Below are 23,493 nucleotides of genomic sequence, written 5' to 3' on the forward strand. Positions count from 1 at the left end.
TTTAACAACAAAAAAAAGTTTTTTTGGGCCCTATGAAATGTTAGTTTGTCTCAAATTTGCATTTATTTTTACCAAATTCTGTGTTTTCCGTTTTTTAAAAACTGACATAAGGGTGAGTAAATGAAGACAGAAGTTAAATTTTTGGGTGAACTATCTATTTAAGTGTACTGACCCCAGGGCTCGACATGGAGCCTTATCAAGAGCGCAACCTTGTTACCGTCAGTACATTATACATAAATATTTATATATATTATTATCCACTATCAATCGCCATTTACATTAAATTAATGCAGAATTATTCTTGCATTAAATTAAAGGGGGGGGGGGGGGGGGGGGTCTAATGCTATTTCATGCATTCTGACTTCTGACAGATTCTCATGCTAAACATGGCCAAAGTGTAAAAAAAACCCGAGTTGGACTTATGACGGAGTATTTCTGTGCCAAATACACTCCTTCAGGATTCAAACAAATTTCTGAATGTTTTTTTGAGTATGGTCCTGAATGAGTGAGTGAGTGAAACTGCATCAAATGTCTGTGTTTTGTTGGCAATCAGCGTGCAAGTGCATATAATGTGAAAACGAACGTATAGTGAATCAAGTTATCCAGGGATAATGCCATGATGTATTGTGTGTGCTTGTGTCTCTTTAGCTCCGCCCACTGCACACCTGCACAAGCTTGGCTGTTTTCGGGAAGGATTGGTACAGCGTATCTGTCTTTTATGAATCTGTTAAAACTTGTTACGTCCTGAGACGTATTGTGTATATGTGTTGCTATGCTGGTCCTGTCTTTTTCTATTTTGTCCCGCCCTTTCTTTCACAGGATTGGATCCTATCAAAGTGAACTCCAGATCTGATTGGTGCTAATGGGACCAAGAGGCAATAAAAGGATCTGCAGTGCCTGAAGAGGGAGCTCTGCTCAACCTGGGATTTTCCTGTTGTTCAATTGCACATGTGCTGTTGTGCGTTTGCTACAGTGTGTTGCTACTGCTAGCTAGTCTGTTGATCTGCCTGTTGTGTGCAGTGTGAATTTTGGTTTTGAGTTGATAAGTGGCTGTCAATCTCATTTCCTTTTTGTGTATATTTTGTAGATTATTGTAAATATCTTTTCCACTCTTGGAAGCTGTAGTGCCAATTATTTTGTAAATACTGTTTTCTCCTGTTTTTCATCAGATAGGTAGATAGGGTAATTTGTAGTATTTTTGTTTGTTTTCTTTTGTTAGGGAATTTAGTTTTTCCTGTTAGGAGTTTAGCTGGTGTTTGTTTGTTATTTTGGCCTTTGCTCATCCCTGAAGTTGTGCTTTAATTTGTGGTCCTGTAAATAAAAGTGTACAAAGGATCTTCGGTTTCCAATACAAGTTTATGTTGCTGCCTCACCCTAGACGGGGTCGTAACACTAAAGACTCTTCGGAGATATGAAGGATGCAGTACTACTCTATAGGTACTCTAGATTAACATGTGACTTAGGGCTGCTCGATTATGGAAAAAATCATAATCACGATTATTTTGGTCAATATTGAAATCACGATTATGTAACACGATTATTTCACATGACTTTGGGAATGTGTTGTATTTATTAAAAATACACCTTTCAACAATTCAATTGAAATTGTAACATTTGTTGTACTTTTTGAACTATTAAAATAAATAATATAACATATATTCAAATCAAAGTATAAAAGTATTCACGTAAAAATGATAACCACAAATAAATAAGATAAACAATTTGGTTCGGCTAGATATGCTTTTCAGGTACGTCTAACATTAGTTTTCAGGTACAGAAATGTATCAAATTTAAAATAACATTGCATATTTGAGTGCATAAATTAAAGATTAATCCTATTAAACTTACAAAAGCTATTCAATCAAGAGCGGTGAATGATGTCCTTGTCTTTTGTTGTTTGAAATTAAACAGACAGCAGTAAAGGCTACTGCCTCTTTAAGACCTAATGATCGGATATGCGTCGTCTTAATCGACTGTATAAAGTTCACTTAAGGCATAATCAGACTATGTCTGCTAGGATACTCATCAAGATGGACATGTTGACATACGTTTTGTGTGAGTTTGTCCGTTCAAGAGCAAGACTTGAAAGAGAACTCAATATTTGCGCGCTGAGAGACGTGTGTGCGCTCTCGGATGATACATTATCAGATACAGATACATTTTCTCACAGTGCGCCACTTCTCATTCGCGTCTTCTGGCACTAAACCCGGGTGATCACGGCGAAAACGACTGGTCATATTCGAACATATGGCAGCACTCGCATGCATTGAACAAAGTTTACAAAGAGAGAATTATTTGAAAAATATGAGGGGGAAAAAGGACGTTTACACGGCACCCCTGCTCTCGTCAGTTTTTATTTCTTTATTAGATTGTCATAGGTCACTCTGTTTAATTTTCAAGTGGTTAAACAAATTCGTGGTGTTCCCTTGCGTTGCAGCCAATACCATGTAGCAAATCTTGCACGTAGCAGGTTTTGCCTTTTTTGCTCACCAAACGCTGCTGTAACTGCCCTCCTTCTGCCATCTTTACTCGCGCCGAGTTTTTAAACTCCAGCGGATGATATGCACACGAGACTCACGACCTGAGAGAGATTTGTGGCTTCGGGAGGGGCGGATGAGCGCGTGCACGTTTCATTCAGAACGCAAGACAAAATAAGAGTGTTCTTGCAAAACTGAACATGGCAAAATAATCGTTTTTTCTCGATTGTACTATTTTGGTGATCGTTGGGAGGCAAAATCGAAATCGAAATCCGATTAATTGCATAGCCCTAATGTGACTGGCAGAAACTGTGTGTGTTGTGTCCCCTTTAAGACTTTTTAAGACGGAAATCCTAGTCATCTGATTAAACAAATTATGCTGCTGCTGTTCTCACAACTTTACTGTAGGGATGCACCGATCCGATACGCCATTATTTGCCGGATCAGGAATCGGTCAGACAGGACCGATCCAAATCTGATACTGTGCGTATAATATTCTGTGTTATTGTTAAGCCCCAGTGCCCCACAAAAGGCACAAAAACATTATAAAGCATCATCAACACTTCATGCACTATAGTATAAGTGTTCTGAAGCCATTCCATAGTTTAATGTGAGGTACAGATGAATATTGAAATAATTAATTCAAGTTCACATGAACGCTTCCCTCCACTGTTGCTGTCAGTCATTCTCCATTCAGCTTTCAAATTGTGTGTCGCGTTCGGTTACGACAGTCAAAACGATGAAACTCTCTCCAAGATGATTCAATGTTTCTGTTATTATGCTTGATCTGAAGATAACAGTCTTTGGTTTCACATAAAATGACTTTACCTGGCTGGAGTTTTAGCTGTAAATTGTGTTACTTTCTCCCGGGTGTCTGTTAGATAACAACACTGGACAAGAGATTGTATTGTGCACTCATGATTTTTTAAGAGTAACTTTTGCTGCTGAATTATCCACTAATCTAGTTTATCGTAGTATTTTTGTCATAGATTGTGATAAATATATTTTTTTAATTTGTTGTTTTTCTTCATAATGAAGTTGTCTGTATTTAGTAGATTGTGTTTATCTCACAAAAGAGTAATAATCAGTTCAATACACTGAGGTGTAGAAATTCTACATTGAATTTTTAAACAAAACTGCATTGGTATCAGAATCGGCAGATACTCCGAATTTTTGGGATCGTATCGGTTCTGAAAAAATGGTATCGTGCATCCCTAGTTCTGAGCCATCTTTTAAGGACTGATGTCAGCTGTTGTGATTAATAGTGCATGTACACTGTTAGTTCCCTTCAAGTTCACCCATAATTCATACTGTAATCATATCGAAATCATATTAACTAAGTTTGTAACATTTGACAACTACAAAACGTAAACAATGTTGCTTGAAAAGTGTTTGAGCTAATTTTCTAAACCAAATGCCACTTGTTTTGTTAACTATTGCAATGATATTAACACATTTTGTTAACTAATTGTAGCTCAAGTGTCTAAACACTTTTTGGGAGCTACGTCATGTTTGTCATGTCATGCATACGCAGTCAAAATAACTAACTAGCAGACAAACTGACTCGAGATCTCAGCACTTACCCAGCATGGTGAAGGTCTTTCCTGAGCCCGTCTGCCCACTGAAAAACAAATACATTAACGTCATGAATGTACTAGGCTCTAACATTTTTACACAAGCCACACAGGAACTCACTAGGCAAAAATGGTGCCGTTGTATCCGTTCATGCACGACTCCACAATGTTTTTAGCCACGCTGGAGAAAACCTCCTCCTGAGAGACACAAAGAGCAGTGGATGAGATTACTCAACCGATCTTCATGCACAGAAGACTAATCTAAACCCGTCTCACCTGGCTTGTGTCCATATCCGCTACATGGTCGTAGGTGAAGGTCCGCGGTTCTGGTTTGCAGTGCAGTCTGACAGTGTGCGGTGAGGTCACGGTCAAGCATAGGCTGTGATCGCCATCTGTTGTTAACCCAGTGCCTTGAGTCAATGGCCGAACCCGCACGAACACCTTGATGGCATCTCCATCACTGCATGATGATAAAGGAGGAAATGATTCTCGGAAGAACACAAAAAGGGATGCACCGGAACAAATTTTGTATGATGATAATTGTACTTTTTTTTTAAAGCTGCATTCACTCCAGTAATATTCTTTGTCTTCTATAAAAAGAGACCAGCCTTAGGTCTGTATTCCAAAGCATTCATGAACAACAAACATCAAAGTTCAGATCTATGCTCAAAAAGAGGAGTGACAGTTTAAAGGGGTGGTTGCATGCGATTTCACTTTTTAACTTTAGTTAGTGTGTAATGTCGCTGCTTGAGCATAAACAGTATCTGCAAAGTTACAGCGCTGAAAGTTCAATGCAAACGGAGATATTGTCTTTTAAAGTTATGGCAGTTTATTGCCGACAAAAACGGCCGGTTTGGACAACAACAAGCTTCTTCCCGGGTTAGTTACATCATAAACCCTTGCTATTAACATAAACACTGCCCCTGCGAACACGCAACAAAGTGGGCGTCATAACGAAAAAGAGAGAGAGCTGTTGCAGAACTACAAACTACATTTGGCCATCTAACCAATCTAAGACCATTGCATTTTTCGGAGGGATGAGCTTCACAGAAGCAGGAAGCAAACGATCCGTTCAAAGGACAGTGGAGACAGCGGTGTGGAATAAAGGAAAAATATAAGAAAAATACGGCGTTTAAAAAAAAAAAAAAGTATTAAGACATGTTATACTGCACCCCTTTAATGACCAGCGAAGATAAGGGGAAGAAATGTCAAGCAAAGAGCAATTCATTTGTTTCTAAAAGACAATTGTCTGTTATACACTCTAAAAGCATTTCTCAGTTCCCTGAAAGAACCACAAAATTGGGAACAAACTCTGTGTAATATAATGGTATGAAACATTAGCGGTAATCTCGTACATTCTTAAATAGAGTAATTTTTTGGAAAGCCGTTTTGACTTTTATTCATTCCCAGGATATGAATTCGCATTACCAACAATTCAATTTTCACCAATTAAAATGCTAGCCTAATTCAGGATGTAATTTTCTACTAGTTAAAGGTCATTATCGGCTGCCAAATTCAATTGTCGATATCAAGAATTTATTTTTTACAAGTTGAAATTCCAATTTCACATATCAGAAATACTATTCTCGCTAGTAGAAATAACTCTTGATATCAATAATTACTTTGTTGCTAGTAAAAAAATGTATCCTGATATCAAGAATTCCATTTAATTTTCACTAGTTGAAATGTTCATTCTTGATATCTATAAATGTATTTCAACATGTTACACTTGTTATTTCTGGTATCTGAAAATGTGTTTCTGATATCAATAATCATAAGAGTAATTTCAGATATCTAAAGTGGCTCTTACTAGTAACAATCACATTCATGATATCAGATATTAACATTGTCTCTAGTGACAATCCAATTGTTGATATCAAGAACAGGCATTTGCACTAGTAACCACATCATTATTTTATATTAAAAATAGAGGTTTTGTAAAATAAATTGGAATTTCAAATAGTAAGAAAGAAATACAATCTTGATATACACAACTGAATTTGAATGGCAGCCTAAGGTGACATTTCACTAGTGAAAATTACAGATTAGACAAGAATTTGTTTTTACTAGTTTGAATTCAATTCTTGATTTCACAAATTCATATCCTGGGAATTAATACAAGTCAAAATCGGTTTGCTATAGTACAAATGTCTATTCTTAATATCAATAATTGAATTGCTACAAGCTAAAATTTTAATTTTTTTTCTCATTTCAATAATTTGATTATCACTAGAGACAATGTTAATTTCTGATATCATGAATGTGATTGTTACTAGCAAGAAAGTCTTTTATATATCTGAAATTACTCTTATGATTATTGATATCAGAAATACATTTTCAGATATCAGAAATAACAAATGTAACATGTTCAAATACATTTACAGGTATCAAGAATAAACATTTCAACTAATGAAAACTGAGTTCATGATATCAGGAATTTATATTTTTACAAGTAACAAAGTAATTATTGATATGAATATTTTATTTCTGATATGTAAAATTGGTAAGAAAATAATTATTGATTTCAACAATTGAATTTGGCAGCCTATGGTGACATTTAACTAAGTTAGTGAAAATACAAATTCAGATATCAAGAATTATGGTGTTTACCAGTAGAAATTCAATTCTGTCAAGAATTCATATTTCTGTGAGTGAATACGTCATTGTTGATATCAATAATTACGTATTTTTACTAGTGGAAATGTAATTCCTCATTTCAAAATGTGCCATTGTTATTAGTATAAAGCTACTTCCTGATATCAATAATTAGGCTAGCATTTTAACTAGTGAAAATTGAATTGTTGATATCAAGAATTAATTTCCCGTGAATGAATAAAAGTCGAAACGCTTGAGCTCACTGTTAGCCGTAGGTTTACTATCATTTAACGTTAGCTGTGTTTTTGATGTAACCTACCTGTTGGTGTTTGATTCCGCGGCTGCTGAAAGGAAACATAAAAGATAAAACACATTAATAAGAGAACTAACGTTATACTATACAAGGTGCTAATATTAACGACAACAAAGCTCGTCGGTAAACATTAACGTGTAACTACTCGAGTGCAATAGTAAATATCTTCTGTTTATCAGATGTGTAAGGTAAACATTTCGGCTATTTGGTATAGTATCATGTGCGAAGATTGAGTTCGTTACATTAACTCATAGCATGAGTAAATAATCCTCACCTTTGCCTTTAAGATTCATGATTCATTCCTATATTTATTTTTGTTCTCTTTCTCACTGTATTCGTGAAGGATAGATACAAAATTTGGCGCCTTGTTCTTCTTCTTCTTCTTTGGCCTTTAACGGAAACTTGCAAACTGTGTGTCGCATTACTGCCACCGTCTGGAGTTAGTGAACTCCGGCATTGTTCACAGCATGTATATTTACCCATCAGTTCTCTGTTTAACAGTTTTTCTCAGTCGCTTTGGCTCAATTCACGAATGATACTTCTCCCCCTCAAAACTGGTCAAAATCTTTAGATGTTTTTTTCATCATGGAAATATTTGTTCTATACAAATTTCATGTTTTTTACTCTTTTGTTGACACAAACTGCTTTCTATTCTATACAATAATGTCAGTTTTGTCTAGCTGAATGCTCTTGTGGATCACACTGAGCTTTTTCCTGTAAATACAGATTCAGACAGTAGGTAAAAGGGTCGTTCCTGTTATACAGTGACTTTTCTGTCTTTATGATTTACTAAGGCTACTATAAAATGAGTCACATATTTATAAGAAATAGCTTTAATTATACATTTAGGTCTTCTTTATCACTTAAACAGATATAATAGACATAAAAAATACTATTTTGTATTTTACACACCTTTTTATTGATATATGCATTCAATTTTATCATGTCCTCAGTGCAAAGTAATCAACTTCCACAAGAACTATAAACCATGAAATGATAAAAATCTCAAAATATTTCTAGATTATGCTATAGAATAAGCTAAACTACCTCTAGTTATACATATAAATCATGTGAAACTATAGTTTTTGTTTTTTGTTTTTTTTACAATTGTCTTCATTAACTGTGTCCCTGAAGTCATCTTCCACCCTGTTAGTATGTATTTCTCGACTTCCAAAAAATACCACAATTCCATTGAGAGAATTTTCAGGAAATTACATCATTTATTTTTCCTGCTGGAATTCAACCGTACAAAATTAAGTAAGCTTCAACTCTCACCTCTACCTTTTTTTTGTTTTGTTTTTGAAATGTAATCCTGCTTGTCCCGCTCTTAAAGTTCCACCCTTAGGCTCTGTTATGAAGAATGTTTGTCCGGTCAAAAAAATGTAAAAACATATCTGACATAGTTATAAAGGTTCTGTTTATCTGTAGAAGGTTAGCTATAGCTAAATGTTGATCACTCAAAGAGCTACGACTAACTTAGCTTAAAATTTTCCACCCTGTTAGAAATTCTAATAGAATAAATCGTATTTAGGGTATATTGCAAATTCTATAAATAGATATATGTATATATTTAAATATTATATATATAAAACAATATTATATAGGTGCAGTTCCACACATTACTGATGGCAAACCATGCAGGACAATGACAGAAAACTCATCCACTGTTCCGTTCCACCCTGTTAGGCGAGACATTTTTAAATAATAATTTGACAGCAACTCTAAATGTTTTGCATACTTATGTTTTATTTTGGGAGGTGAGGATCATTAACAGCATATACAATATATGTTTTTTTATTATTTTTTTTATTATTTATCATCCTGTTAGCAAAAATGGGTACAAAAAGTACCTGTTCTTAATAATAAAGACATTCTATTCATCAATAATAGTTTTGTTATTGTTTCAAGAATTAAAAAAATACCATGATGGCATAAGGGGCATATACTATCCAAGAAAAACTTGTTATTGTTTAACATTTGCATTATTAACATTTTGTGATAACTATGTATATGTCCCTAACAGGTTGGAACACCTTCACGGCCAGTGTCTGAACAATGAATCTACTTATAATTATTATTATTTTAGTCCCTGAGCTTGACCAATATGTATTCCTACTAGTTAAACATGTCACTATTTTGGTAGAATGCTAAAAACATGAAAATCATGTACTTTTTTTTTCAACATTTATGAAGCCAAAATGTTACCCCATACCAGGAATGACCCAAAAAATTAAAATTGATCAATAATGTGTACACGAAAATAAAATGAACATTTATACAGTACACTTTTATTTTTAAAGAAATGTGTTACATGTAAGTTTTTTTTACACATTGTATGTCTTTCTCTAACACAAACATTTCTTATATCTTCCTATTGCTCTTCCATGACAATAATTTTCAGTTTACATACAACACAATTCAACAAAAATAAATGTACTGTATAAATACAAATGAGTAAGTGCAAATATATACAAATAAGTACTGATTTTTTCAGGGTTGTGATGTTCCTCCATGTTAAAAAAATGGTGGTGATTGTGCTTATACAGCAAACTCCATACACACTGCCCGATCAAAGAAATTGTCATTCGAGAATTAAGCCAAAGTGACTGAGAAAAACTGTAAATTGCAGCAAACAAATGTTCATTTTATTTTCGTGTACTACATTACAGATCAATTTTAATTTTTTACCTACTGTCTGAATCTGTATTTACAGTAGAAAGCTCAGTGTGATCCACAAGAGCATTCAAATTTAGACAAAACTGACATTATTGTATAGAAAGCAATGTGTCAACAGAAAAAAAAAAAACCATTAAATTTGTATGTAACAAATCTTACCATGGTGAAAAAATATCTAAAGATTTTGACCAGTGTGCCTCACACAATGACAAAAACACTTTATATTTTGGTGGCATTGGCCAATTTACTGACAATAACTTTTTGAAGCATGAATTAAGGGATAGTTCACCCAAAAATTGAAAAATCACTCCAAGCCATCCTAGTATATGACATTCTTCTTTTAGACGAATACAATCAGAGTTACATTAAAAAATACCCTGGCTAATCCAAGCTTTATGATGGCAGTGAATGGCAACCCAAAAAAGTGCATCCATAAAAGTGCTCCACACGGCTCCAGGGGTTAAAGGCCTTCTGAAGTGAAGTGACGCGTTTTGTAAGAAAAATATCCAAAACGTTATAAAGTAAAATATCTAGCTTCGGCCAGACCGCCTTCCATATTCTTACGCAGAAAGTGTAACGCCTCTCGCAGTTCAAAACGCTTACACTACATCTGACGTCATCGTCGCACCAGTTACGCTTTCCTCGTGAGTTGAATACAGAAGGCTGTCTGGCAGAAACTAGATATTTTACTTTATAACGTGTTAAATATAGTAGATATTTTTCTTACACAAACTCATCGAGTCACTTCAGAAGGCCTTTATTAACCCCTGGAGCCGTGTGGAGCACTTTTATAATGGATGGATGCACTTTTTTGGGCTTCAAATTTTGGGCTGCCATTCACTGCCATTATAAAGCTTGGAAGAGGCAGGATATTTTTAATATAACTCTGATTGTATTCGTCTGAAAGAAGAATGTCATATACACCTAGGATGGCTGAGGGTGAGTAAATCCCTTTTTTGAGTGAACTAACCCTTTAAATGTTTTGGGTGAGTAACTACATTTTGCAGACATGCATGAGTTCTGATGTTCCAGCAAACAGTTAAGACTGTTTCGAAAAATGTGCCAGAGCGATTGAGAAAAACTGTAATTATGAAATTGCTTGAAGTATTCATTATCTTGTTTATCTGAAGAAATAACAGTGTGGTGAACATAAAGTCTAGCTATAGCTACAAACAAGGGGATACTTGGTGACCTATACTGATGAATTAAGTTTACTAGTTATATAGGCCTTCTTCTAACTAATATCTTTAGGGGTCATATCAGTTTCTTTAGTGATTCTTTAGTGTCTAAATAAAGTTTGTAATATACTTTATGTGGCAGAGATCATATGGTGAGGGATGTTAATCACCATTTGAATTTTACCCGACTACACCACCCTGGTGGGAGGCCAGGGAAAAATACCTCCCAATAAAAGACACCGATAAGTTCCACCAACTGAAGGCAAGGAATTAAGAGAGAGACGTGAGTAGCAATACAAAATATAAACTTTATTATAAAAATCACAAGCGCTGATTTAAAACTCCCACAATGGCAGAATTATAATACCCAGGGCCAGGATTAGTGGGAACCAGGCAGGCCAGCTGCAACTCGGAGGTCATCCAAAACCCACCTCAAGTCACACAAAAGCAAACACCACGCACACCCACCAAAGGGAAGTTGTATCAGCACACAGCACACTGTGAAACACCGCAAAAGGAAGCAGCTAGCCTCCCCAGTTCCACACACGACCTCACTGGCCCTGCAAAAAAAAAAAAAAAAAAACATTGAAGAAAATAACAATTAATAAAAATAAGCCAAAGTGATACACTTATTGTCACAGCTCTGACACTCAGGCCTCCAGAGGACACCACATAGGCCTACAAAACAAACAACCAGCATCTGATTGGCGCTAAAGCATTAAATCAAGGAATAATGAGCAAACAAACAAACTTTTACAACGAATACATACAAAAAAAGGAAAATAAACAAAACCAAACACAAGTACAATAATAGAATACAAAAATAATAATGAAATATATGCTCTAAGCGACCTAACAGGGTTAGGGTTAGGCAGGTGTAACTGTCTCTCATCCTCCGAAGTGGGGAGGGCAGAGAGAGTGATTACCTGTGCTTTGAACAGTGTTGAAAGCACTTTAGGTACATAACCATGCCCTGGTTTGAGGATGACTTTAGAATCGCCTGGGCCAATTCTAAATATGACGCGTTCACAGATAACGCTTGAATGTCACCGACACGCTTAACAGATGCCAGTGCGAATAGCAGGGCAGTTTTCAGCGAAAGTGGCTTTAATTCAGCCGTCTGCAATGGCTTGAAGGGAGGTCTTTTTAGTGCTCTTAGGACCAATGAAGGTCCCAGGATGGCATCGTAGGAGGGAGAAGGGGGTTAAGCCTCCTGGCTCCTTTTAAGAATTTTATGACCATGTTGTGTCTGCCTACTGATTGGCCAGCTATAGGCATATGAGATGCGGCGATAGCTGCCGTGTAGACTTTGAGTGTGGATGGAGTGTGTACTGCATCCAACATCTCTTATAGAAAAACAAGAATTTGTGATATCTCGCATGACACTGCGTTATAGTTCCTGACTGAACACCAGTCAGAGAACACGGACCATTTAAGGGCATAGAGACGTCTAGTAGACGGAGCTCTAGCTTCACTGATGGTGCTCAAGACACTCACTGGGAGGTTCTCGAGCCCCCCTTGAGTGGCCAAACATGTAACGCTAGGGCTGTAACGATTTGACCAAAAATAAAAACCTCGATTAATTGAACATTTGACCTCGATTACGATTAAGGAACGATTATTTTGCTTTTTTTCTTCTTTTTTTTGCCCTCATAAGGTTTTTGAGTAAGTTCACTGATAAGGTTTGTACTGTAAATATTTTCTACTATTAAAGGTGGAATTTTTTTTTTCTAATGAAAAAGTGCATTGTGATTTTAAAATACTTGAAGGAAACGGTGCATTTTCAGCAGTTATTGTCTATGGAGCAGATTTCTGTTTGTTGTACATCAGATACAGATAAATTAACACTGTAGGCCTACATTACATTTATTTGAATGCATTAATGAGAGAGTGATTGTGTGTGAATTACTCTTACTGTCTCTATTCATTATGAAGCTGTGGTTTGTACTTACTTCAAAAGGTATTAAAATGTATGCCTATAACGATGGCGTTTCTAAGCTACTTTAGTGACTTTTCTTTAGTCAGCTTCTGTCTGAGTGTTCGTTTGTCAAAATATATCAGGCATTAGTTCAACATAATACACATCTGATGGTCGAAACTCGCTTTAATGTTCAAACTGGCAGGGCTTAAACCACATACAAATGACAAAGCTCTGTAAGGACGCAGGTGAATCTGCCTTCAGGACGCGCGTGTTGTCAGAGACGCGACACGGCTCGGCTCTGTGTCACTGAAAAAAGCTGAGCACTGAACAGAGAAGTTTTCCGTATTGTTGTTTTTGAATAGTTCACAATCGCTTTAAATGTTGAAACTGGCAAGCCTTTAAACACATTTACTAGACAAACTTTATGAGCACGAAAGTGAAAGCGGCTTCGGGGCTTGCGCGCGCCGTGTGTGTGTCAGCGCGTAGGCTATAAGAACAGCAATTAACTGACCTGTATAAACCGTGTAAAACATGCAGTTACTATAGTGATTCTGGGCATCTATACACACAGATAACTGCTCCTGCATCTCTGTGTGCCTTCAAACTGGGGCCTCCTCCAGGCCCCTGGAGAGCATGTCTGCTCGCTGGTTCAGTCTGCCTGGCACATGCACTGCTTTTAGTGAATGTAATTTGCCTTTTGCCCATAGGAGGAGATGTCTGACCTGTTGGTTGAGCCATCTCGACCTGAGCCCTCCTTGGCGGTTTATGTAGGATACTTGGCGGTTTACCACAGTCGTGTTGTCCATGCGGATTAGAACATGGTGACCTGAGAGACGTGGTAAAAAAAAGTCTCGAGGGCTAGCACTACTGCCAGCATTTCTAGGCAGTTTATGTGCAACCGTGACGGTTGGTGTAGGGACAGGCCAAATGGCAGGACTGTGTACTGATAAGCCTTCCTGTCAAACGCAAATCTCAAAAACGGTCTGTGACGTGGGATAATTTAGATATGAGAGTAAGCATCTTTCAGATCCAATGAGAAAAACCAGTCCATCGGGCAGATTTGCGCGATGATCTGTTTTAATGTCAGCATTCTGAAAGGCCTTTTGATAGAGCCTTGTTCAGGTGTCTGAGATCTAAGATGGGCCTGAGGCCGCCATCTTTTTTGGGAACAAGGAAGTAGCGGCTGTAAAAAGCCCTGACTCGCTCTGAGCTGGAATCTTTTAACTCGCCTTTATGGCGGTAGAATGCAGGGGAGCACGCATTAAAGCGGACTCGTAGCTTACATTCATTGCATGAAAAACATTCAGAACAATATTTTCCTCCCTGACGGAACAAAAACGGGCCGTGGCGAGAGATGTGACACTGTGCGGACAGCACTTATGTGTAGCGGCACACACCTGTAGTGGGCGCGTGCTCTACATATAGAGTGCTCTCGGCGTGAGCAGTAATCTGTGAGAACAGTGCTTATGTGCAAGGTGCATGTATTTGAGTAAGGTCATTGTTAAAAAACAGCGTTGATGTGCAGGCCAGCGTGTTTGACAACAGGCTAGTTGACTGCAATATTAACATCTCCAGTCGCCTGAACCGAGGGGATTGAGAGAATGTAAAGTAAGTCTGTAGTGGTAATCCAGCCACAGCAGGACTTTTGAGTGGTTCTATAGCGCTGAATTAACAGTGCTTATATGCAGGGGTACACCCTATGTAGGGGACACACTGCCTGCAGTCATAACAGAGGAAAGAACTCTTAATTGTTTATTAGGATCGCCGTTAATACAGCGTTCTGTGTACAGGCGTGCATGTTTTATAACAGGCTCGTTTACTGAGAGAAGTGGTGGAGGGCTTGGCCGCCATTCACTATAACCTGTGAAAGCGGGGCTCGAACCGGCAACCCTGTGTGCGAAGTACGCGCTGTACTTACCTGTAGGAGGCGCGAGCTGCAGTGACAACAGTCTGTAATGTAAGCCGCGCTCTCAATATCTCCAGCAGTCTGAGAGAAAGTAATGCGGGAAGCTCCGGCATTAGTTCGCTCGTCCACTCTGGCATTCTCTGTCCGTGGCGCTTCTTAGAGAAGAGGAAGAGCAAGATGTTGGTAATCGTGCGGATTCGTCTTCCTCATTGCCGCTGAATGAGACCAAGCCCTCGGCGTCTGTCCAGCCGAGTCTTAGGAACCTAGGTGTTGTTTTTGATTCTGCCATGTCCTTGAAGAAACACTCGAATCAACTTATTATAAATTAAAAGTTTCTTTCAATTAAGGAACATTTCGAAAATAAGAGCCTTGGTGTCAAAGGCCGAATTGGACATGATTATTCATGCTTTTATCTCATCCCGTTTAGACTATTGTAACAGCCTCTTTATTTGTCTAAATAAGAAAGATTTTTGTCACCTCCAGACTGTCCAAAATTCTGCTGCAAGGCTTTTAACCCACACCAGTAAAAGAGCACACATCACACCGGTCTTAGCTTCACTTTATTGGTTACCAATGAAATTTAGAATGCACTTTAAAATTCTGGTTCTTACTTTTAGAGCCCTACAAGGACAGGCGCCCTGTTACATCTCTGACCTGATACAGCTGCGTACGTCTTCACGTAGATCAACAGGTCGAAGATTTTTAGTAGCCCCCCACACGCATTTTAAAACTAGAGGGGACCGTTCATTTCAAGCTATGGCACCTAGGCTGTGGAATGCATTGCCTCCTTCCTTACGCTGCCTCGACTCAGTGGAAAAAACACAGTTGAAAACTCTTCTATTTAAAGAGGCTTTCACCTAGACTGTAGGGTGGTTAGGTCGGTCTTTTGTGCATACCCGTCAAAATAAGGGTCTCTAAATAGTGCAGTTACTATCACCCAATTGGTCCACCAACTACACTCCAACCAACCAATAAGATGACGTGACTCATCCTGCCACATTCAATTAAAAATTCGAATTAGTATTGTAAGAAAACATTCATTTTACCTGGTCAAAAACAGCTCTGTTCCCTTATGAGAGTACTCTCGTATTGCGTTTGCTAAACGCTATGGGGGAATTCCTTTCCTCGAGATATTGAAGCAAAATTTTTATCCAAAAATACCATGTACACGCAGTGCAGCTGCACAACTCTCAGCAGGAAGCAGCTGCGTGCTGATTGGCAGAAGTGAGAGAAGAAGTCGAGTGAAGAGCCCCGTATGTCCGCGGCGACATTAGCATTTCGACGGCTGGCTTCGATCCAGAGCTCAGCGAGAGCAAGTCGCTGAAGAAGAATGAATCTGACTAACCTTGCGAGACAGGGTCTTATATACCCTTGGCTATGCAAATTCTGTTGCCCCTTGTGGCGGGAATTTAGAATTTAGACATTAGCATTTCGACGGCGGGCTTCGATCCAGAGCTCAGCGAGAGCAAGTCGCTGAAGAAGAATTAATCTGACTAACCTTGCGAGACAGGGTCTTATATACCCTTGGCTATGCAAATTCTGTTGCCCCTTGTGGCGGGAATTTAGAAGGACCTGATTGGTCCGTCCCGCCCCGCGGTCTCGCCATAGGTTGCTGCAGTTGCAGAAGCCCGCCATCGAAATGCTACCAGCGGAATCCCTGCAGCCCTCAGGACGACGGATTCCAGCCGCCTGCTGTTCCATCTGTTCCATCTGTGCCATCCGGCGTCAAAATATCCTTTATACTATGTATATGTGTGTACGTGATGTGTGCGTTGCTGGCAATGCCACTTCTAAGAGCTTACTAGCTCTCCTCCTCTCTTCTCTCGTGTCCGCCGCGTGTTTACGCCGCGAACAGAGAACATTGGTCTTCCGCCGCTTCAAATAAAGCCGCGGACATACGGAACGCTCCTCTTCTCTCGTTCCGTCGTGCTGAAATGCGCCGCGGACAGAGAATGTTATATCCCTGCCGGAGCTCTTCCTTTCTCTCGTTCCGTCGCGCTGAGAAGCGCCGCGGACGGAGAATGTTATATCCCCGCCGCGGACATACGGAGCTCTCCCTTTCTCTCATTCCGTCGCGCTGGAATGCGCCGCGGACAGAGAATGTTATATCCCCGCCACGCTAATGACGCCGCGGACATACGGAGCTCTTCACTCGCCTTCCTCTCTCCCCTCCGCCGCTCTAAAATGGCCGCGGACAGAGAATGTTATATCCCCGCCGCGCTAATGTCGCCGCGGACATACGGGGCTCTTCACTCGACTTCTTCTCTCACTTCTGCCGCCCTGAAAATGGCCGCGGACAGAGAATGTTATACTGCCGCCACGCGGATATCGCCGCGGACAGAAGATGTGCACTTCTGCACACGAGTGAACTCAATCTAAGCTCTCCTCACTCTTCCTTCTCTCTCGCTCCGCCGCCCTGATATGGCCGCGGGCAGAGAATGCTAGAGTAGACAAGCGAACTCAGGCTGCTGGATATATCGAGAACGCGCTTACGTCACAGCCGTTCTCGCTGCAGCGCGCACTTGCTGCCAAAGGTAAACAGCCTTATATGGCAGCGCGCGCTCTCTGCACAGCGCGCGTTCGCTGACTAGAGCGCGTCATAACACGTGCTCTCCGTCTAGAGCATAACGGTGTCGTAAAATGGCTGCCAAGCTTGCGCCTTTTTTTCCCTCAAATATCACTTCTCCCGCAGGGACTGGAGATTGGAATTCTCCTGGAATTCATCCCATTTAGCCTGAGAAAAATTATATCTAGGGACTCTCTTTTCAACTTCCTTTCTCAAATTCCTACCAAACTTGCATAAAATTGTACAGTGATCACTAGCCATTGTATATGAATCTATAACATCCCATTCACCTATTCTAGCTAGGTTTGAAATGCTGGTCTTTGTTACACGCCTGCTTTTATAGCATTGGACCGCCACGAGCTCACAGTGACGCGAGGGAGCAGAGGCTTGTGATTGGCTAGTGTGTGATGTCTGAGCATGAACGCTAGCATTACACATTACCTACAGTGTTAAACCACTCCAGCCCCCTATTCAGGCGGCTGGAGTGGTTTAACACTGTAGGTAATGTGTCCACTATATTGTGTGCACTCCTGCATAAGCACTGTTAATTCAGTGCCACAAAATCACTCAATAAACCTGATATTCTCCCAGTTCCCTTAGTTCAGGGGACTGGAGATGTAATATTGCAATAACTAGCCTGTGGTCAAACATGCTCGGTTGCACATTAACGCTGTTATGCGTTTACCTCTGTGAATTCGCTCTCTGGCGAACGCCGCGAGTACTCTAATGTAGTGGCGCCCATTATACAGTGCGCGCCACCACACATTATTTACAATGAATCAGAGCTTTTCTAGTGGCTAGGCAGACCCGCGCCTGCAGAGCACGCGCTATCCATTAGCCCTGCCGCTAACGTGCACGTGGACTAATCCGCAAGAATGCGTCCACTTTACAGTAACACTATCCAAACACAGTGTTACGAGTTCATCTGTAGGCAGTGTGCCAACATCAAAGTTGTACCCCTACACTCAAGCACTTCCCTATGTTCCCCAGCTCCCTGCACTCAGGCGGCTGGAAACATTATTCCCACAATCGACGAGCCCGCAAACAAACGCGCTCGCCTGTACACATGCACCATTTCCCCGGCGACACAATTAAAGTGTTTGCCGCTATTCTGCGTTCTCCGGCCCCCTGCACTCAGGCGGCTGGGTACACTATTTCCACAGTATATGAGCCCGTGAGCAACGTGCTCTTCTGTACACAAACACAATCCCCTTGGTAAGCGCCACTTCCACGGCGACCCAAATAAGGCGTGCGTCACCATTCAGTGCACGCCGCCTCTCACAGTGCTACTAGCACAATGCAACTGGGCCAACAGGTCCCTGTTACTCAGTGACCCGCCCCACAAATTAATTCAACCCTTGGCTTCGATAACAAGGTTACTCGCTACAGTTCGCTCACAGACCACCGTGCTTTCGCACTGTGGTAGAGACAGCGGTGAGAAGCGACATGAGTCACGTGCTTCGAACCGAAATATCAAACTGTTAAATAAAGTGAGTGGTGGAAACCGTGCACCCCTCACAGAGCGAGTCAGGCTTTTACAGTCGCTACTTCCTTGTGCCAAAAGAAGGGTGGTGGTCTCAGGCCATTCTAGATCTCAGACATCTGAACAAAGCCCTTATGAAACGCCCGTTCAGAATGTTGAGAATGAAACAAATCCTTGCGCACATTCGCCCGGGAGATTGGTTTTTCGCTGTGGATCTAGAGGATGCCTTTTTCCACATACAAATAGCCCCTCATCACAGGCCATTCTTGAGATTTGCCTTCGAGGGGAAAGTATACCAATACAAGGTGCTACCTTTTGGTCTATCTCTGGCTCCCCGCACATTTACAAAGTGCATGGAAGCGGCGCTAACCCCGCTGAGGCTTCGGGGAATGAGAATTCTCAATTATCTCGACGACTGGCTCATAATAGCATTATGAGAGATACAGTTATTAAACCACAGATCTTGGCTTCTCAACCATTTAGAATGCTTGGGACTCAGAATCAATGTGGTAAAGAGTTCATTGTATCCCACACAGAACGTTTCGTTTCTGGGAACAGTATTGGACTCACTGCAGATGAGCGCGCGACTGACGTCACAGCGTGCGCTCTCTGTTCAGAACCGAGCGGTTTCCCTCAGGTCCGGTGCACGCATTCCTCTCAAACACTTTCAGAGGATGCTGGGTCTCATGGCCTCGGCGGCGCCAGTTCTCAGACTAGGTCTGTTGCACATGCGCCCCCTACAGCACTGGCTGAATCGCCGCGTTCCAGCTCACGCATGGCTCTCAGGCCGATTGCAAATCAAGGTAGACCACAGCTGTGTGTTGGCTCTGGCTCCTTGGAAAAATCCCGTCTGGTACCAGACGGGCGTGAGTTTGGGCACTGTTACGAAGTGGAAAGTCATCTCGACAGATGCATCCAACCTAGGTTGGGGAGCCCTTCACGAGGGCAGGCCAGTCTCCGGTCTCTGGTCAGACTCGGAGAACAGCCTTCACATAAACTGTCTAGAGATTAAATCGATCACGCTATCGCTAAGAGCTTTCCTTCCGTACATAAAGCACCACCATGTCCTGGTCCGAAAGGACAGCAGGTCGGTGGTAGCCTATTTAAATCGCCAGGGCGGTCTGAAATCTATCGATCTGCACGCAATGGCGGAAAAAGTCCTAATATGGGCAGAGCACAACCTGAGCTCGCTGAGAGCGACTCATGTGCCAGGCATTCTGAATTTGGGTCCAGACATGCTGTCCAGGGACAAAGTGTCCCCAGCACAGTGGTCTCTTCACCCACATACGATTCAGACAATTTGGGGCAGGTTTGGAGAGGCAAAAGTAGATATTTTCGCCTCACAAGACAATGCTCAATGCCGAATATAATTCTCCAAGCACAAGGATGCGTTGGCCCACGAATGGCCCAACCTTCCTCTTTATGCTTTTCCCCCAATCTCAATATTACCTCAGGTCATAGAGAGGATCAGGGAGAGCAAATACGCTGTGCTTTTAATAGCCCTGCTTGGAGAAGTCAACCGTGGTTCTCAACACTGAGTCAGATGTCAGATGCAGCTCCGTGGCCGATCCCGCTGAGGAGAGACCTCCTCATGCAGGCAAAACGGCAGATCTGGCATCCCCGTCCAGATCTATGGGCGCTTCATGTCTGGCCCATCAACGGGTACATGAGAACCTCTCTGAAAATGTATTGAATACTATTACTGAAGCTAGAGCCCCCGCGACCAGGCGGCTCTATTCAGGCAAATGGTCAGTCTTTTCGGACTGGTGTAAAGCACGAAGTTTGACCCCACATGATTGTGAAGTGTCAGAAGTGCTGAATTTTTTACAAGGGCTTCTGGACGCGGGTCGTTCCCCCTCCACGCTCAAAGTTTATGTGGCCGCTATAGCAGCGCATCACATTCAAGTGAACGGACTGTCACTGGGAAAGAACGATCTCATTGTTCGCTTCCTTAAAGGGGCTAGAAGGCTTCACCCACCTCGCCCCCCCTTCTGTCCCTATATGGGACCTGTCCAGGGTCCTGGATGCCATGAAGAGCTCTACATTCGAGCCTCTGCATTCGGTGAGCTTAAAGCTCCTGTCACTAAAGACCGCTTTTCTGTTGGCGATCGCGTCAGTTAAGCGAGTGGGTGATCTGCACGCGCTCTCTGTGAGCGCCTGTTGTCTGGAATTTGGGCCAAACAACTCCAAGTTGTCCTCAAACCAAGACATGGATATGTACCTAAGTGCTTTCAACTCCGTTCAGAGCACAGGTCATTCACTTTCAGCACTTTCATCATCGTTAGATGAAGAAGATGCTAATTTGCTCTGTCCTGTCAGAGCGCTGAGGATATACATAGAGCGTTCTGCTGCTTAGGCTAGTGGATGCTATCTCACTGGCTTATGAGTCTAAAGATCTCAGCTGCCCTTTAGGCATCATAGCCCATTCTACTAGAGGCATGGCCTCTTCGTGGGCTTGGTCTACTGGCATTTCTCTGAATGATATCTGTGCGGCGGCAGGCTGGGCCTCCCGTCCACTTTTATCAGATTTTATAATTTAGATGTCCCGGCCTTACAGGCTGGGCTTCTTGCTGTGTACAGATTTAACCCCTTAAGGCTCGAAAAGTCCGGTCTGGGTTAAATATTGTATAAGTCATAGCACATTCCTTATACGGCTCGAATTATCTGGCCATTCTCTATTCTTGGCCCGACTATGTCTGGTCTATACATATATTTACTACACGTATCTCGTGTGTCATTCACATTAAGGGCCCGACTCAGGTCTGGCTCATATTGGGACTTCATGATATCATATTACGGGCCCACCTAGGTTGGCCTGGGTTTGGTGTCGTCGGCTTTAGAGCCGTTAAGCAAGCACGGCGTTTTGCATTGGTCCCCCATAGCGTTTAGCAAACGCAATACGAGAGTACTCTCGTAAGGGAACGCTTCGGTTACTAACGTAACCTCGGTTCCCTAAGATGAGGGAAAGACTATTGCGTTTGCTTGACCGTGCTTGCTTACTTGCTCAGGAGTCACTTCAGTCGATTAACCTGACTAACCTTGCGAGACAGGGTCTTATATACTGTTGGCTATGCAAATTCTGTTGCCCCTTGTGGCGGGAATTTAGAAGGACCTGATTGGTCCGTCCCGCCCCGCGGTCTCGCCATAGGTTGCTGCAGTTGCAGTGGCACAGCCAATCAGCACGCAGCTGCTTCCTGCTGAGAGTTGTGCAGCTGCACTGCGGGTACATGGTATTTTTGGATAAAAATTTTGCTTCAATATCTCGAGGAAATGAATTCCCCCATAGCGTTTAGCAAACGCAATACTCATTCCCTAATCTTAGGGAACCGAGGTTACGTTACTAACCGAAGCGTTTTCAGCAAGCCATTTCAGTGCATGTGTATTCAAATGATAATGAGCTTTGCTCACCCCGCCCCTCTGTTCTGTTTTGACACAACAGGCGTTGTTCATTATAAACATGGGATTATGAATTATATTGAGAACATCATACATAGAAAGCATGCCGTAATGTAACTTACCCTGTAAACTTTAGCCGCATTCACCGAGAAGCGTGCAAGCGATTTGCAAAGAATAATATAAAGGTTGATAAAACGTTACACTCACTTCTTCTGGAGGTGCAGCAGGAACAAGAATAGTTGGTACCGATCCTTTTTTCAGAATCATCTTCTTAGCAAAACCTGCTTTATACTGACCCTTGTTTATAAAGCAGTCTGGTGAGAAATGATCCGCGCAAACATGAAAGAATTGACTTTGATCGGGGGGAATATTCCCTTCGAAAACAAAACTCAGCCTCCGCGTCATCGGAGGATTTTTTTCCAGAAATAAAATGCATAATTCTCTCGTCTCAGGGGGATATGAGGGGGGAAAGTACCATAATTCAAATATACTATGGGGTTTCTACTGATACAAAGCCTAATGCTAAATCACTTAAGTTACCCTTTAACAATCGTGGGAGGGGCGTCCAACCGTTTGACGTCACACGGTCAGACGGCTCGATTTGAGACAGGGGAAAACATATAAGGAGATGGATTTTTATCCTAAACACTGGATGGATTTTTATCATTATAGGATGGTTGTGTACAGGCACTGCCAACACACATTTCCGTACAATCAACTTGTAAAAGTGCATTTACCATTATATGACCTCAGTGAATTATTTTAGCTGATTTTGTACTGCAATTTAAGCAAACATAACATTGTACTTATTGTCTACTAGTTTACATATTTTGCTCTATGTTCACTGAAATAAAAATATACATAAGCCAATAACATGACAGACAACATTTTACATGTTTTTTTATTCAATGTCTAAATTGTAAATTCATTAACACTTCATTAAAATGCATACAACCTACAAATTCACCAAAATGTCTGGCATTCAGCACTTTGCTTCTCCTATAAAGACCCAATCCTATGATCTTTCCAACAGAACTGAATCAACACTGAACAACAGCCGAAATGCATACTTTTCCTGTTATCACTGTAAAGCTGCTTTGAAACAATCTGTATATAGTATAAAGCACTATATAAATAAGGTGACTTGAAATAAAATGGGTGGAATCAAAGCCATGATGCATCTGGACACTACAATAAGCACTGTAATGATCCAGGGCTCATGGACCAACTTGTACAATTCGAAAAAGACTTTCCATGCCTGAAACTCCTAGCTGAGAGAGAAGGCCAGAGGGGTAAAGTGAAATTCACGCTAAAAAAATTGGTAACCTGCATTTGTAATTTCAAGATACTTCTACTTTATCTAATTAACTTCTTTAGAGGCTACATCATTTTCCTTGATGTCATTTGT

At 41.0% G+C, this 23,493-nt stretch overlaps 1 protein-coding gene across 2 annotated transcripts in view; it reads right to left on the reverse strand.

Moving 5' to 3' along the window:
• Nucleotides 1-7,352, reverse strand: part of kif15 (kinesin family member 15) — a 60,660-nt gene extending 53,308 nt beyond the window's left edge. Inside the window, exons 1-5 of one of the 2 annotated variants that reach the window (XM_079809680.1) lie at nt 7,234-7,352; nt 6,966-6,987; nt 4,328-4,511; nt 4,173-4,249; nt 4,061-4,098 (exon numbers count right to left, since the gene is read on the reverse strand). In XM_079809680.1, coding sequence (XP_079665806.1) covers nt 4,061-4,098; nt 4,173-4,249; nt 4,328-4,511; nt 6,966-6,987; nt 7,234-7,252 — 340 coding nt within the window. In that variant the 5' untranslated portion in view covers nt 7,253-7,352. Of the gene's footprint in view, nt 1-4,060; nt 4,099-4,172; nt 4,250-4,327; nt 4,512-6,965; nt 6,991-7,233 lie in introns of both variants that reach the window. The other variant, XM_079809679.1, reaches the window with a different exon arrangement.
• Nucleotides 7,353-23,493: the final 16,141 nt, after the last annotated feature.

Source organism: Gobio gobio, assembly GCF_949357685.1.
Source record: "Gobio gobio genome assembly, chromosome: 25".
NCBI classification, from domain to species: domain Eukaryota; kingdom Metazoa; phylum Chordata; class Actinopteri; order Cypriniformes; family Gobionidae; genus Gobio; species Gobio gobio.